This window comes from Ambystoma mexicanum, chromosome 10 (genome assembly GCF_040938575.1).
Source record: "Ambystoma mexicanum isolate Mex_15411 chromosome 10, UKY_AmexF1_1, whole genome shotgun sequence".
In the NCBI taxonomy this organism is placed as follows: Eukaryota; Metazoa; Chordata; class Amphibia; order Caudata; family Ambystomatidae; genus Ambystoma; species Ambystoma mexicanum.
Window position 1 is genome coordinate 72456981 of NC_090932.1, and position 17843 is coordinate 72474823.

General features: G+C 47.4%; 1 protein-coding gene across 1 annotated transcript in view; it reads left to right on the forward strand.

Annotated features, from left to right (window-relative positions):
- Positions 1-17843, forward strand: part of LOC138491168 (solute carrier family 12 member 9-like) — a 1232896-nt gene that overhangs the window by 423010 nt on the left and 792043 nt on the right. Inside the window, exon 5 of the mRNA XM_069617543.1 lies at positions 9510-9617. Coding sequence (XP_069473644.1) covers positions 9510-9617 — 108 coding nt within the window. The remainder of the gene's footprint in view (positions 1-9509; positions 9618-17843) is intronic.

Here is a 17843-nt window from a genome sequence, read left to right on the forward strand (position 1 = left end):
GGGCAGCGCGTTTGTCTTGGAAGTAAGCAATGCAGTGCAACACCGGTTCGAATCCCGATGATAAAAACAAGAACTACAGTTCCATAAAACATCAAATACAACAACTTAAGCAATCTGGATGCAATAATACAAATGCAAACTCCATCACTAGTTTCTTCAATTGTATTTTTTTTTTCCGGATGCAAAAAATGAAAACTACAATAGGGCTTATTGCGAGTATGGTGGTGTGGTAAAAAAGTGGCGGCACAGGAATAACTGCCACTTTCACCCCACCAGCGCGCTATGAGTTTGGCAGCAATGCAGAGGGGATACCGCCAGCCCTTGGCTCGAGGTATTTCCTCCACATTAGCACCAAACACCAGAGGAGTTACTGCTGTTGAATTACCATCCATCCATGGCAATTCATCCCCTAATCCCTGCTGGGGCCCTATGAACTCAGAAAATGGTGTTTACCTCTGCCATCCTATCACGTCTAATCTGGCAAACTCTCCCGTCCCGAATACAAGTGGCAATAAATGTTAATGTTAAAGTTATTTGTACCGCGCACCGTCACCAACGGAATTGGTCCCCAGAAGCCATTCCTGCAAAATTGCACTTGTTCTGTTACAATGTTCCTGTAACACTGTCCAGTGATTAGTCCTCTTTTGTTGTGCCGTGAGCAGCGTCCTTGTTGGTGTACCTCCTTAATATGATGTTCTGCTAAATGAAGGGCGTGGCACAGCATTGCTCGCCCTTGCTTCTAAAATGCACGCCGTGCTGCAGTTCTACTCACATTTAAACATATCCCCAGCGGTGAACTGGGACCCAAAAGAGGCCCTGGAAATAATTCTCAAAGTGGCCCCATATCACACTTTTTCAACAAGACCAACCCTTTTCCTATGAGAAAATGTAGAATTATCACACAAAAGAGTCCCAGGTTTCAGAGGCCTACCGGAATATTCCAGAGTTCGCTCTAGGCCAGTCCACCCCTGAATATCCCCTTAGTATTTCGTTTTTGTGTGTTGCCGACAGGTGCATGCAGCAAACAGAGGTCATTGAATTTTGACTATAGGAAAACAGAGTGAGCAAAAGAAACATTGCTGAACAACAAGCAATAACAAAAAAAGAAATGACAAAATGGAACCACTCACCGACACCAAAAAGATCTTAAAGTTTGAAGCAATCTAGGTGGAAATGTTGAGTTCATTATAATGTACAATAATTCAATTCTGGAGGAGAAAATGTTGAATTGTATAGTTACAGTTAAAATGGGTAATAGTTTCAGAGCCCCTAATCTTGTCCACAGGGTGTAGGAAAATAATTGAACATTATTATTTTTTTTAAAGTACAAAAAAGTACAACATTAAAAAACAAAGACATGAATTTAAATAAAATATAGCTAAATAGCTAAATCAAAACAAGTGTTGGGAGTGGGAAGCCCCCCCTTCCCCCCTCCCCACCGGAGTGGGACACACACACCCCACCTGTCATCTATTCCATCCTAAGAAATAAAAGACTCCCCAGAACTCCAAAACCATGATCACTTTAACAAAAATCGCTTTTTTTCAAAAGCCCATATCATCCTCATTACCATTTTTTGACGAAACCTTTGGAAATATAATTAAAATTTACTCCGCCACTTTGACAAAGATATTTTTAGTTTCTATTTTTTCTCTTGCCAATGTTATCAATAAACTGTTATGCGCATTCTGTATTCGTCAGTCAACTTTTCACCAATTACCCTTTTTTATGTGCTGTGAAAGGAAATGAGCACAGCAGAATAGGTAGGGAAGGAGAGTGATTTTCATCATTCCAAGTTTGGAAAATTGATTTCAGAGAGAGACGAATGATGGAGAGGGGCTATTACACAATTTACATAATTTATGTGGCCCAGAGCGCAGTTCTCAGTTGTAATTTTTCTAGGCTGTTTTAAGAAGAACTTTGGTAATTGTAATCTATTTTGTGCAGCTTTCGTTTGATCAGAAGCAATTTACTGAGATTTGCAATCAAAATCAGTCAAATTGCGAACTAATCAGGGAGAGGTGGGCTACCTGTATATGAAATGATTTACTACGTTGCCTAATCTCGCCACAGTGTCAGTCAAGGCAGCACATCGCCAAAACATATGCAACATTATACACGGGTAAAAGCCCTGTTTTTCTGTATGATGCTTAATATTGGTTGTTAGCCTGTTTCCACGCTCCCCTATGTTGGCATGTAAGACAACTGAGACCCATGCAGATAACACAATGTGTACAGGATCACACATTTGGATCCAGCGGGAAACCTGGCTTAAGAATTCTGATCTCCTGGTTCATGAATAGACAAATTAATCCTCAGCCCGCCCCACATACAGTTACATCATTTCCGTTTTTAAGAGATGCCAATATTTAATGTCAGGTATTTATATAGCGCTTCATACCAGGATTCAGCCTGTTTCTGAATACCCTCCTCTGGGTAGATACAGGAACCAACATTCAGGGGGATGGTGTACACACAGTGCGATCCACTGGGGAAGACTGGTCTTCTGCTCCCCGGACGAGATCCCCTCCCTAAGGAGATGTGATGCATGATACCTTTGTATAGCAGATGCTGTTGCCAAGGGTGACAATAATTAGAAGCATGTCTAATACCCATGGGTTGTTGCTTTCTTTGTGTATTGGATGGCTTACGTAGATTGATTGATTGTTTATTTATTATGCGCTTATACACAAGTGTTGCAAAGCGCAACCATGCATGGGGGAAAGCATAGGGAAGACAAGACAAACAATCTTACTAGGCATGGTCCATTCAGGTTATGCAGGTGAACAGATAAGGAAGTGCGTGGGGGGGCAATAGGGAAAAGTGCGCCCAGTTACGTCAGAACATGGGTTAAGTGCAGAGAGATACCACTCTCAGGGTCGTAATCGAAGTGCAGCTGTATTGCGGCAAGTGCAAGGCCCGGGGCCAAGTGCAGGAGACTGGCAGGAAAACCTTGGGACCTGTGAGGTTCTGAGGTACACCAAGCAGCCAGTCAGCAAAGCTGAGCAGAAGTAGAGGGGAGAGAGCAGACTAGGAGGTTAGCTAGGGCGGGGAGAGAGAAGGAGGAGGCGAAGAGGAAAGTCTTGAGGAGTCACCTGCAGAGGATAAAGATCTCCCCCTAAGTCTCTGTTTGGAGAAGTGGCTCACCTGCAGAGAGTTGGAGGAAGACAAGCGGAAGACTCAGGAAGCCAAGTATTTGGGGAGGGAACATAGCAGATAGATTGGGCCCAGGCCCCAGAAAGCCACGTGGACAATGCAAAGGGTCTTGAACTTAATCTTTACAGCCACGAGAAACCAGTGAAGGGATTTCAGTGCCAGGGAGATGCAGTTATTGGTCTTGAGGCCAAGGATAAATCTTGCGGTTCTGTTCTGGGTGAGTTGAAGACGACAGATGGTAGAAGAGGGCAGGTTAAGAACGAGGCTGTTAGAGTAGTCAAGCCTAGAATTGACCAGGGCTCTGGAGATGGTGAGCCTATGGGGGAAGGTGAGAAAAGGTAGAATACCTCTGAGAAGGTGCAATTGGTAGTGGGACTTTTTAGAGATGTCCATGCTGTGAGACGAGAAGGAGAGAGTGGAGTGGAAGATGACCACCAGGTTTTTTGCCTCGTTAGCAGCTGGAGGCGCAGGGCCAAGCGAGGCCGGCCAGAGAGAAAGAGGGAAGGCGGGGGCAGGGGTCCCATTGAGGACAATCTGTCTTACTGGCATTGAGGCAGAGGTCGTCTGCAGCACAGCATGACTGAATTGCGGACAGACAGTCAGGTATGAGTGAAGAAGAGGAAGAGGCCGGGGGTAGCCTGAAGGAGAGCTGCATGTCATCCATGTAACACTGAAAGTTGGAGGTGAAGGAGGCTATCATTTGGGCCAGCGGGGCCATGTAACCATTTAAAAACCAGGGGGATAGGTTAGATCCCTGGGGGGCACCACAAGTAGAGATAATGATAGGGGAGAGGAAAGACCCCAGTTCCACCTGGGATGGGTGGTCAGAAAGAAGGGAGGTTAGCCACACCAGGGTCTGATCAGTGATGGCCAGGGTATCACAGAGACATACGATCAGGATGTGGATGTTCACTGTATCAAAGGCAGAGGAGAGGTTGAGTAGAACGAGGACAGAGAGGGGTTAGAATCAAGATTTGAGAGCAGATCTTTACGGGTGTTCAGAAGAGCAGCTTCCGTGCCTCTGGATGCTCTGAAACCAGACCAGTGGTCACGGAAGCAGCCAACAGATTCAGTGTGGAGGGTAAGCTGGGAAATAGCCAACTTCTCCAGGAGTTTGCCCAGGAAAAGAGTGATAGATTCAACGCAGCATTGTGCCTGCATGTGCCTGTTGAAAAAAAGATCTAGGTGCTGGTGATTTTTGTTTAGCTCTCTGAGCCACCTCTGGCCACCGATGGTGGGTGATCTTACTGTGACTATATACACTGTCACCCTCCAGTGCGTATGTGTCTGGACTGCTGGACTCCATGCTGGGGGCTCTAGAGGGCGGGGAGACTGATTCAAACTTGCACAGAGAAAGAATGTCAAGTATGCCCCCAGGACACTGATAAGACGAACCTGTTGCAATTCTGGTCCTTAAGAACATACCATGCGTCTGTACTGTCCTCAAGCCATGATTGTGACAGGAGGACTGGTATTGTGACACGTATGCACCAACAGCCAATTATGGGGTCTTTTTCCATAAGGTTGCACAACACATCCAGAGGCATGGGCGGGGCATGGTGATCCTGGGGGAGGTGGGGCGCGACTTTAATGAAGTGCTAAACCCCATTCTTGATCAGGTCTCGGTGGAGGAAACAAATGCAGGAGCCAAACAAAGCCACAAAGGTCGAACTGGAGTCATCCATAAACATGGGCCCTCGGACACATGGAGGCTACAATGCACCGCAGACAGGGCTGCACATTCTACTCCCCTGCTAATGGCCCATACTCAATGCATGGCTACTTTTTAACCTCTGTGAGGGCGTGGGGGGAGGTCACATGGAATACAACAATGAGATTGGAAACATTCTATTCGTAGACCATGCCCCTGTATGTCTTGAGCTATCCCCGAGTCACTTTATCTCGATCCTTCAGTTGGCATTTGAAAAATTCATTCTTCCGCAAAGACACCATCAGGAGTAAAAGAAATGGAGAAGTTTGGAAGTGACTGAGAAGCAACGGTTCCTGAGGTGGTAACTGATGACACACACAGGCCAGAAAGGAAGCGAGATCCCAGGGAGGCTGGTGAAAGCGGTGAAAGACGCAGAGGGCGGGCCCGCACCGCGCAGGAACATGGCTCTGTAAAAATGGAGATAGAAGTTGAGAGACTGAGGATCTAGCTGAGCAAAATGCTGAGAGAGATGCTAGAACATGCTCTACTTAGGGTGAAGATCAACTACTGTGAAAATGAGGAAGCTGCTGGCACAGAGGTTCCACTGTGTGAATTCTGAACGCCTAATAGATGCGCTACGAGTTCCTCTTGGAAGAACCATGTGCACCCCACTTGGGTTCAATGAAGATTTTGAGAACTTCTACTGGAAACTGTTTAAGTTCCGTAGAGAATGTCCTGAGGTTCTTGGATCTGCCTCGGCCGGGTGGGAAAAATGTGGCAAATCTGGAGGTGTAATCTCAACTATGTGTGGGAACACCCCTATCGCAGACACCCCGGGAATAAGTAGCAAAACAACTGCAAGCATGGTGTCTCACAGAGCTACCATTACTTCAAAACAGGGCTTTCATTTGACCTAGAAAATCGGGACATAGAGCACCTTATTGTTATAATGACATCATGAAACCATTGTTCTCATCCAATAAGAACACATATACAGAGAAAATTGCTTTTCAAATACATAAAAACACAAAAACAAAAAAGAATGTATGGTGCAAAAATAGAGAATTCATGTTCTCATTCATAAAAACACATATACATAGAAAAATACTTTTCAATCTCATAAAGACCCAATTAATGATACCGAGTGAAACAAGTAATTCCATCTCCACTGGACAGGGAGTCCAACACATGGGTACTGCATGGACCCTTCTTCACCTAATACACCCCCCAAACCAATGCTACAAACCACGTCTGCAGCCCTACAATACTTTACGTTTCTCTATTATATCTTCAAGAATTCAGTGAAGAGAAAGGACAACACATGGAACAGTTATTTGTCCACTAGAGGAGGTCCCAATCATCTTATTGGTTCTCTGCTTCACATGGACCTTCCCACCTCCCAGTTTCGAGCAATGTATGCAGTTTCTTTGCAAATCCGGAGATTGGCTATCAGCCACCGAGAGATACTTCTGGCCTTGGCAAGATTGTGGGACCCAGTGGTCTGAAGGCAGAATTATATAAGGTATTGGGAGAGCATTTTTCTGGTCTGACGCAGGCAATGCGTGGGGTGTTCCCATGCACGCCGCACCATGAAAACCTTAGCCTACTGCTGAAACCTAACGAAGCATCTCTGGACCGTGGAAACTACAGGCAACCAGCCTTTTCAACCCCTACAATAAGGCACTCAGCAAGGCACTGGCTCAGTGCTTGAAAACAGGGCTGCACACGCCGGTCAACGAGAACCAGGGTGGGATTGTCAAAGGGAGGAATGTGAGGGATAAAATAAGGAGGCTGCTGTAAACTATGCCGAATGGAGGAAAAGCTGAAGAATCGGCCGCACTCTTGTCATTAGATGTAGAAAAAGCATTTGATTGAGTGGAATGACCTATGATATGATATGATATTTTATTTATATCGCCCCCATACACAAGTGTCTCAGGGTGGGACGAGGCATGGGATGGGTACAAGGGAGGACAAAAACAACGATCTTACTAGGCCCAGTGACATTGAGGACGTGCACAAGGGGAGCGGTAACGGGGAAAGTGCAAGGGGCTTGGACATATGGACTTTGGCGACAAGTTCATTGGGCTGACAAAACTCCTTTACATGAACCCAACAGCATCTCTCATGGTGAATGGCTTATCGCTAGTTCTTTTGAGCTAATGAGGGGCACACGAAGGGGATCCCCCTGTTAACTCTGCTGTTTATGTCTATGGAAACCCTGGCTACGGTACTGCGAGGGGAAAATAAAGTGGAAGGACTGAAATTGGGGGTCGAAAGCAGACGCTATGGCTTGGGAGGATAGCTCAGCAGCAACGTGCTCGCTTTGGAAGCAAGACAACACGGAGCAACACAGGTACGATCCCCGGGTCTGCGCTTACAAACCTTGTTAACCGTATTAAGCGTGTTATAAATAACCTATTATATCAAATCATATACTTGAATGACTTGCCCCTTGTTATTTTATTTATTTATTTTATGGCGCCGAAGCCCGCAAGCATCGGGGCGCCCCAAACATGAACACAAGGCAACAGACACCTGAGACGAGACAAAAGCCCTGTATAAGGGGAGGGACCAGGATGATAGGTACTCAAATAAGACAGTCTTCAGCTTGCGATGAAATTGGCAAGTGTTTTTCTCCATTGTCGAGTCAAAGTTATTACGATTGTTGGGTCATCTCTGTGGGAAACACTGTCCATAATGAATGACTTTGGTGGGAAGTCTAATCCGGAGCTCTTCTCCCCTCCAGAGAAGGCCTCATGAGAGTCCCGGGAGTCATGGATTTCATTTGTTTTCCGGAGAGACTCCAGTACCTGGGCACATGCCTACACATGGATAAGGCTGTGTTGATAAGCTAGAACCTAAATAGGATCTTGGAAGAAGTGAAGAGACTCTTTGAAAGATGGACGAGTCTCAATGTGGGTCTGGATCATGGCAATTAAAATGGTCATCACAGCAAAAGTGAACTCTGTTTTATCCATGCTGCCTCTACCTGCCCCTGGGAGAGTTTACTGAGAAATCATCACACTCATGGACAAATTCCTGCACACGCAACTCGAGTCAGCTTGAAACGTCTTCAGCTAGCGTTAGCCCGGGGCGGCTGTGGCCTCCTAGACCTTGAAACATACCACTTGGCGTTTGCCTCCTGACACATAGGTGGTTGGCTGGGATGGGAGGGCTCGGTTAGAGAGATCTGAACTTCTCCCGAAGCCAAGGAAGAGGGCCCTCTGCTGTTGCTGGTCCTGCTAATGACCCCATCTCCGGCCAACAGCTACTCCTTGACAAGGATCCTGAGGTCAGTGTGGCTGAAGATCTGCAATCTGTGTTGCAGAACCTCATGTGCACCCGGAAGCCCAGAAATCCAAGCCTAAATGGGGAAACTCTGTTCTGGCTGGGCTGGTATCTGGCTGGCGCGCGGCTCAGTCGAGGATCTGCGTGGCACTCGCCGATAGCAGCACTCTGCTGGATGTTTGTTTTGGATTACAGCACCATTGGAAAGTTTTGCAGACTTTGGAACACCCTCGGGGTTATTACGAGTCGGGCGGTAGGGGATACCGGGCACCGGTAAGGAGACCGGTGCCGGTAATCCCCTACCACCCGATTCTGAGGTTCCCTAACGGGAACCGCAAGGGACGTGTGGTTAGGCCACACGTCCCTTAGGGGTCCCGTTAGGGGACCAGGCCGCTAATTACGGGCCTGCCATTAGCAGGCATGTCAATAGCGCCTTCCCCCTTCCCATTGAGCCCTATGGGGGCTCAAATGGGAATGGGGATTTGGTTGGTGCAATGGGGACTTACTGGTCCCGCCAGGGTCGGACTAGACTGATAAATTCCCATTGCACCACACCCGACTCGGTCCCGTTATTGGAGGCAGTCATGGCGCAAATAGCGCCATGACTGCCTCCAATCTCGGAATGAGGCCCCCTGTCACAGGATCTAGGTAAAGAGGGGGCCCATATGGCTCTCCGGGTGCCTTAGCACCAATAATCCATGGCCAGACATGGGCGTAAGGGCACGCCAGACGTAAATAATACACTGTACCCCTCTGCACATATCGTGTGCCTCTCTGAGCACTGCTTCTCCACAGATACGTGCCCCATTGATTTGCAGACCCACAAGATCTGCCTGCGGGCCAGCACTGGTGCCCTCTTCTTCAAACGCCCCTCTCGCCATGTGAGAGCTGGTCCAGCTCCGAGGATATGCCCCATCCCTAAACGGCTACAATGCCGTGTCATTTCCAGACCTAAGACCCTCGAGATGAGCCATCTCGCACTTCACAGCACGTGTAACTGTTGGCAGGTGGCATTTCTGCAGGGCCAACACATGTCTGCGCTTACTAGATACCTAGTGAACATTTTGTCTGGAGTCTGCAGAGGAAAGGGCCATATTTGGATAGAAGTACCAGCCACACATATCCCCGGCAGGCCATCTGGAGCTCATTTGAAGTGAGCTTTGGGTAGAATAACCGAGTTGCTATGCACAGGCTCAAGGACCCACATGTTGGATTGTTTTTGTGAGCATTTAAACTAATTTGTTGTTTCCACAAAACCAGTGTGCGCCTGTTTTGAATGCTGTTTGTAAATTGTCAAGCTAATACCATTTCAAATGCAAATAAGAGGCCTATGTGCTTCCACTGGACCTCTTTTTGAGAATTTGAACGAGAAGTCCTGAACGTTTCCCTCATGGTGTTATTTCTTTCGCAGCTCGATATTCCCCCGACTACACCACGGGCCGCATGATGAGCTTCACCACCGTCTTTGCCGTTATGTTCAACGGCTGCACCGGCATAATGGCAGGATCCAACATTTCAGGTGAGTGGAACCGTACTCATGATTGCATAGAGTAAAGCTCTGGCTGTCTGTGGCGCACAGCACTATAGGAAGCGCCTCGTGCTGCTTTGGTAGCAGGAGATACCAGGGCTTTAAGTGGATTAAGACATCGAGGGGGGGGGGGCTCAGTTGCGGGCATGGCTGGTGGGATGGGCGTAGCTTAAACAAGTACGCAAACCGTAAGGTATGCACACAAATATATATAAATGTAATATATTTATGTACGTATCTTACTATGGTTTGTGTACTTTTCGAGCCATCTTTTATAAACCTCGAAATATGTCAAGGAATCCCCAGGTTTGCCGAGGGTTAACGACGCCTCTGTGACCTGGTGAGGGGGTGGGGAAACAAAGGACAATAACTTCCACTGGTGATCCCTCGTGCGAGGGGTCACCAGAGGAAGTTACACTGATTGAAAGAAGTGCCCGCCAGCCACAGCGACACAGTGGCTGGCTTGCACTTCTTTCAGCTTGCCTGACTTAATTGGGGGCGCATCTCCCGTCGCAGCTGCACCAGCCCACTTGAAGCACTGGGAGCTTCTATTTCCCAACTCAATGGCTAAATATGTAAAGACTGAACGCCGAAGGCGGCCAAGTGCACCCAACAGGGCACTTACAACTGAAACACAACAAGATGTATAGAGAATCATATTAATCACTATGGGGAAAAGGAACTTTGAATGAATCTGCCACCTTCATACATGTAGTATTTGAATGTCAGTACATCAAGCACACTCGACTCGACTATGATATTAGGGACTCTGTTGTACTATACAGATTTTGATAACTCACTAGTGTTGATACCTCGCCAGCCTGAGGCTAATCACCATTGGTCGCATGACATTATAATTGCCTTGAAAAAGACTGCATAAGGTCGAAACAAAGACTCTTCGCCTACCCTAGATATCTGTTTATCATAGTACTATATTAACCAATTGCATAACTTTGAAAATGTCCTTGTTAGGTCTTGAAATCTACCTTCCTGTATCTTGAGCGGATTCTATAGAGAAGAGGATAAGCTTGACAATGCATTCTTGCTTCAGTGCTCAACTTCGTCGAAACTTTGCGCCCACGCAACCTATATAAAGGCAGCGGAGTAGAGTTAATCGATCTTAAAGTAGTTATCCTGAGAGGTTTGAAGAGGAAGGAGCATTACATTTTCAATTGCACATGGGAGAGGGACTCTCAACCCCTCCGCCCACCCCCCCTTGGTTCAAAACAAGGTCCTTTTTGGTGACAGCGAGTCTAACCCCAAAGTCAGCATAGATGGCAGAAACACGTTGTTCTACAGAGGTTGCCTGCTGATGACCCAATGCGGCTTCTTCTGGGTTGGACCATCTCCTCCAGCACTCTGTGTGTATTCAAAAAGGAAAGCGTTTCCTATTTTTCCTCTTCTCTTTTAACCTTAGTCACCTTGTACACAAGCCACTGTCTCTATCTAATGACTCATTCACTGCTCCCAATGTTCCTGCCCCTGCTTTGCCATGCATGTATGTACTGTGACAGAGTCAATACCATGCCCCCACCAGGGGAGAGAAAGCACCCCTCTTGTTCTGGGGCAGGAGGTCTACCAGGGTTTTCACCAGATCCAGTCATGCCCCATAGCTGGGACGAGTGATTTGATGGGGGGTCGTCTCTGCCCTCGCTACCTGTGCCATGCCTGGTGAAAGTGGTACCGCTATCAATCAACCAATGCCTGCCAAACCTTATTCTGACCAGAATTAGTTTTGGTTCGTTGCAGGAATGCCAGTCCCAGGAGGCCATGCAGGAACGGAAACTTATCATGTCCTGCAGAATGAAACCAGCAGCTTTGCAGGGAATTCCAGAACAGAAGCACCACTCAAAGAGAACATCCAAAGAGCAAAGGGAACCTACCTCCCATCCGAAAGGACAGCCCGGCGGCAGGGCCCTGCATCCAAGAGACTGGTACAACCGCTGTATGTGAAAAGGAGGCAGGGGTAAATGTGGTATTTAAGCCTCCGGGTGTTGTGGCCCAACCCCGGGGGAAAGAGTAGGTCCAGATTGTCCTGAGCGATCAAGTCAGCTGAGCAACCAATGGAAGGGGGAGGAAAAGAACAGAAAAGCAAGTCTGGGGTATGCAATTCCTGCAAAACCCAAAATGAGTGAAGGGTGTTCAGATGAGGTCAGTTGGAGTGGAGGTGGAGCAAAAGAAGCAGGTGGAAGAAGGACAGTGGACTAGAGTGGTGCAGAGATTGTACTGGAGTTGTTTTAGGTGAGGTGGAGTGGTACCTGATTGGGAGAGGGAGCCGTTGAATGTGTGAGTGTGTGGTAGAGCATGTGAGTGGACATAGTTATACAGTGGAAGATTGAGCGAGAGAAAGGGATGTGACTGGGAGAGTGAAAGGAGGGGGAGAGAGTTGATACCGTTGTTTTATCAAAGTAAATTACTTTGTGGTAATTCACTTCATCAAAATAACTTTGTGGGGAAGTAAAAATATATGCATGTATTGAGGGGTAGAGGGAGTTGTGGGGCTCAGAACTGTGGGGGGCAGGTGTGGGAGAGTGAACGGGGGTGCATGGCTGGTGAAAACGAAACCAAAACCCCACAAAGTTATTTTGTCATAAAGTAATTCACCTCGATAAAACAACGTAGAACTGAGAGACTCAAGAGTGGAAGAGGAGAATAACGTGAAGAGGGGTGAGAGGTGAGTGAAGAGTGGTGAGTGGAGAAAGGAGTGGAGAGGGTGGGGAGGCAAGAAGAGGGAATAGGAGAGTGGAGAAGAGTGATGAAAGAAGATCAGAGGTAGAGTGTGAACATTGGTGGGGAAGATGAGAGTGCGAGAGACAGCCAGAAACAGCGAGACAAAAGGGGACAAGGGGAGGAACGAGAGGGTGTAGAATAGAGGATGTAGCAAGACCCGGAAGTGACTGAGGGAGAAGCTGAACCAGAGTGTCTGTCATTGGTACATTGAAAACATAAGTTTCCTGGTATATGTTAGGTCAGGGCACCCCTAGGATGTCCCCAGAGGAAGCCAGATAGATGAGGCTTTTTGTCTTTAGGCCCTCACCTGTAGGTGTTACTGATCGCTGGTAGGAAAACCCATGGTATATGGACACCTGGGTGAGGGTGGAGGGAGCCCACTGCAGGTTGTGAGAAGGAAGCCCCTTGGTGTACTCGACCCGCACCTTGACCAGGATACAAAATGTAATATTTGCCAACTGGAATATAAAAACTCTTGAACCGCCTTTAAGAGTCTGGGAATTATTGAAGCCATCCATGACAGTATGGCACTTATATAGTATGAAACCAGCAAGAAAATGGGGGAGAATGCAGAGCCAGAAGGATAGGCACAGAAGAAGTCGACCATCTATATACACTCTTATTGGATCATGAAGTTTATGATATTATGGATTAAGGATGATTCCACCAATTGTATTTCTTGGCACACAGCAAAGCATATGTCTGCTAACTATGTGGCCCTTGGCTCCTTATAAAGCAAAGGTCCACCAATTAATTGGCCTCTGTGTGACTCCTAAGGAGTCCTCACTGACCCCCAGCCTGAGATCCCAATGTGGCGAGGGGACGGCAGCCGCTACCTATTCCTGACCCTGGGGTGGTATTATGAGGGAGGATCACATGGGAGGAGATGGCTGTCGGGGAGATGTGGTGACGCTCATCGGGAGAGAGGCAGTATTCTTCCCTTATACATGAGGAATTCCCTGTAACTCCTGACTTCCTGATGGAATGGTGTCACTACACAAATCCCTCCCATTACAACACCCTAAGAACCCTTCCTAAGAAACATTCTTGGAAGAATACCCATTCACACCTCATATGTACATAACACACACTTAACATTTCCTGTCTTTTATGGTTTTACACTAAACAAAAATCCACCTTATAATTCCTATAGATCCTATGAACCCCAACTCCCATAACGCCTCAATACTGAGATGAGGAAGAGGAAGGAGTTAGTATGATTGAAAGAAACCCCAAGCTAAAGACGCAGACTAGTTGCTACAATGGAGATCAGCTGCGCAGGACATTTAAAAATGGTTTGCACTTTCAGTCAGTAGTCGGAGAGAAGAGAAGCAGCTTGGGAGAAGTGGGAAGCAGATCCGCAGGTTAAGATAGATGCACAGGAATGGACAATGCTGATGGAGGCAGGTGCTTTCAAGCTGCCGCTTGTCAGCATTTCTTACCGGAGTGGCAGGAGACCCAGGGAGCGTGGCAGGCTCCGGGGAGGAGCCGCCAAAGTACAGGCAGTAGCAGCGAGGCTGTCGAGGATGCAGTCGTGCCAAACAGCAGAAACGTTACCGGCAAGTGAATGCGAGGCCGCCGGGAGAGCTGAAAGAGGGTCTGCAAAGCAGACACCATTCTGATTGACGACTTCACCACAGCAAGGTACCAGGGAACAGAAACCCTATCAGACACAAGTGATTTGGCTCCGTGCTTTTGGGAACCCCGGGGCGTACCTTCAGGCACATGAACAATTAAAAGTACATTCTGAATACTCACCAAGTAACTTAGACAGACAGAATTTGCACAAATCCTCATGCATGAGATGTCAATATGGGGCAAATTGGAGCAAATGTTTTCATAAGCAGATGAATGTTAATAAAGGAATTGGAAGACAGAATGTGCACGAGTCTCTATATCTGAGATGTCAAAATGGGGAAAGATGGAACAATTTGTATTTAAAGCCAATGAAGTGTTGACCGTGCAGGAATACAACTGTGCTATACGGAAAGCCAGATACAACATTGAAAAAAGTCCTGGCGAATGAATTACATCTGGCAGTGAGCATTTGGGGAAGAAGATACCTGGCAGGAGAGTATACTAAGGATCTACAAAACCCAGCGGGGAATTCTTGGCAGAGGAGTATACCGGGTAATGCATTTAAAGTATATGAAAGAAAGACATTGTGAAAAGATACCTGGCAGGAGAGTATACCGGGGTATCTACAAAACCCAGGGGGGATTCCTGGCAGTGGAATACTCCAGGTAATCCATTTAAAGTGTATCTTCATATAGTCCCTTTCCCTTTCCATCGTGGCCATTTCGACATTTGAGCTGAACCGGGAACATTACAGTTCCCATTGCCGGCAACCAACAAGAAAGATAAAAGTAAGTGAGGAGGTAGTGTGGGGGGCAAAATGTGTGTAAAAGGTGGGTGGGTGTGGGGGATGGGACATGGGGGCACATGGTAAGCGCACTTACCATTAAGTCGGAGAGGGAAGATGGTGACTTCCCACTCTAAGGAGGCTCGGAGCGGGGGCTGTACAGTGTGGTAAGTGCCCCACTCCAAGCTTCCTCATTGGTTGGAAGGCCGCCACTGCCCCCCTCCGGGACACTAACAGTCTGTAATCCTTTGCTTTGTTAACATTTCTGTAGTTGTATCTCACTGCTTGACTCGCACGAGGGCACTGATGTCAGATGTTGGATCAATTAAATGCCATTTTTAGTTTGGGCTATTAGGTGGCAAGGCCAACTATAAGCCAAAACTATGGCATTACTGTACTGATAGGGGGGGGAGGGCTTGAAGGTGTTGTTTGGTTATTTGCCCACCCAGTGACTGCCCATGCTAATCCCTATGGCTTTTCCCACCCACTTCCTGCCCCTCCCCTCCCAAAACACCTCCTCGTGGGAACTCTTTCAGCTTTCTTTAATCAAGCCTTACCATCAAACATTGCACTCGAGTGCCTGCCAGTGATTTGTCAAAGCAGTCTTCTGAGATTTTATGACCTAATTGGAGCTAGAAACCCACTACTGTTGTGATAATATGTTAAATCTGGTCTGCCTTCAGCCACTTGATTTATAAGCACTATGGACCTCATCACGAGTTGGGCGGTATTCTGGCTGGGATACCACCCAACTTTATTTGTGTAAGCGCCCACCCATCTGCCGGTATTACCGCCAGATAACGGGTTGGGCGTTAACTGTTACTCCCCGTTCCTCATTGGGTTCATTGGACCCAATGAGGAATTTTCAGCACAATTACCGCATGGTAATACTGCTGGCAGTAACTGTGCCACAAATGGGCATTTATCTGGTGTGTTTACCCCCAGCTTTAAGCTGATTTTAGATTGGGCACCGTTACCGCTGCATGTAAGGATTACCACCCAAATCGTTATGAGGCCCTATGTGCGTCCTTCACTGAAGCCCTGTTAAAAACAATCATTGGCAAAGCCAACAGTTTTAGCTTCTATATAATTATCAGCCATTTTCCAGTCACTGCTATTAGATGCCCAGGTGCTCGTACCATTTTTCATCTGCTACCATAAACGCCAAGTTAATAGCACTAGGGCATTGCCTGGCAAGTGCCTTTCCGATGCCTACACAAAAGCCCAAACTGTTGGCATTGCCAGTGCTTGTTTAATGTTGAGTCTGCTTGTTTCCCAACTTCGCTTTTGTGGATTCATCCCCATTTTCACCCTGGAGGAGAGAATTTTTGAACCCTGAGAGCCCATCAGGCTCCACGGACTGCATGCAATACTCAATATTCTATCTATGGAACCCCTTGCTGCTCAGATTCCAACGTGTATGCGCTGTTGCACTGCTGTCTGCACACCCTCTCCTGCTCCCCGATCACCTTACCTCTTGCATCTGCTCCGCTCCTGGTCCCCACACACCCATTACCAGCACCGTGCTCCTTTTCTGCAGCAGGTGTTACACGCCTGCCGGTTCTCTTCCTGGTGTGAACACTGGCAAGGGAATAGTGCCGGGAGGCCATCAAGTATCCATTGCTCACCAGCCATTCTGGAATGGTGTGTCCTTTTTTGGGTTACCAGATTTCCAAAATAAAAAACCTGACAGCTGACATAGAAGTAGGACCACTGTTTCACCAATGGTAAACACAAAAGAAGGACTAAATCAGAAACAGGATGCCGATTAAACTGTAGTCCTACTTCTATGTTGGTGGCCTGTCTCAGTGCATTTCGGAGGCACAGAGCACTGATTAGAGGAGAGAGGATCTGGAGGAACAGAGAAGGTATGGGAAGGGGTGAAAAGTGAATGGGTAGAGGGTTAGACGGCTCGATCTTGGATTTTTCAATTTTGTCTCTCAAAAAACCATAACAGTCTTCACCCGACCCTCAATGCCAGGACAAGTTTTTTAAACGGAAAAAAGCCTTGGGACACTGGGTCTTGAGGGCAAATTGTGTGACAGTCCCGTCAAAACCGGGACATCTGGTCACCCTACCATTTATTTTTACTTTTTTCTTATCTTCTGGCCTGCCAGTAGCACCTGGCTGCACTGTGGGTTGCGCATATTCTGTGCAATACGGCCATTTATGAACCCGGGTGCCCTACTTATGCATCCTTGCTTCACACTAACCTGTAGGTCATGCTTCCAGACTTGTAAGAGCCCACATTGCCCAAAGCTGCATTCAACAACACTTGAAAATGTACCCTTTCATCATACTTTCCTCAGGAGTGGTGTGCCGCCAATGATCTCTGCCTTTATGCCAGTAAAACTGAGATCCTCCTCATCAGAACACCAGCTCCCTCCTTTCCTCTCACTCTCTGGCCACCCACCCTGAGCCCTCTTCCTGCTCCTACCTGTGAGGCTAAGAACCTCAGGGTCATCTTCGACTCCTCACTCTCCTTCTCTCCTCACATCTCTGATGTATCTAAGAAGTCAAACTACCAGATGCACCTCCTCAGAGGTATTCTCCCTTTTCTCACTTTCCCCCAGAAGCTCACTGTCTCCAGAGCTCTGGTCCTCTCTAGTGTGGACTATATCAACAGCCTCTTTCTAAATCTTACTGCCTCTACTCACCGTCCTCTGCAACTCATCCAGAACAGGACTACAAGACTTGTCCTTGGCCTCAAGCCCAGGGATCGTATCTCTCCAGATCTGAAATCTCGTCACTGGCTCCCAGTTGCGGCAAGGATCAAGTTCAAGACCCTCTGCATTGTACACAAGGCTTTCTGGGGCCTGGGACCGCATTACCTCCAACTCTCTCTTCCTAAATATCTTCCTTCTCAAGCTCTCATCTCCTCCACCTCCAACTTTCCGAGGATCAGTCACTTTTCCAAGCAAAGAGTTGGGAGAAGATCTCTTTCCTCGGCTGGGGCCTCCTTCTGGATCAGCCTCCCTGCCTCTCTGAAACTTGAGTAGAACAATTTCCGGTTCCGGAAGCAACTGAAGACCTTTTTCTTTGCTTCTGTCTTCTCTCTTCTTCTCCCTTGCTGATCACCCACCTGATCCACACACTGGTCACCTGGTCACTCTCTGAACTTGGGC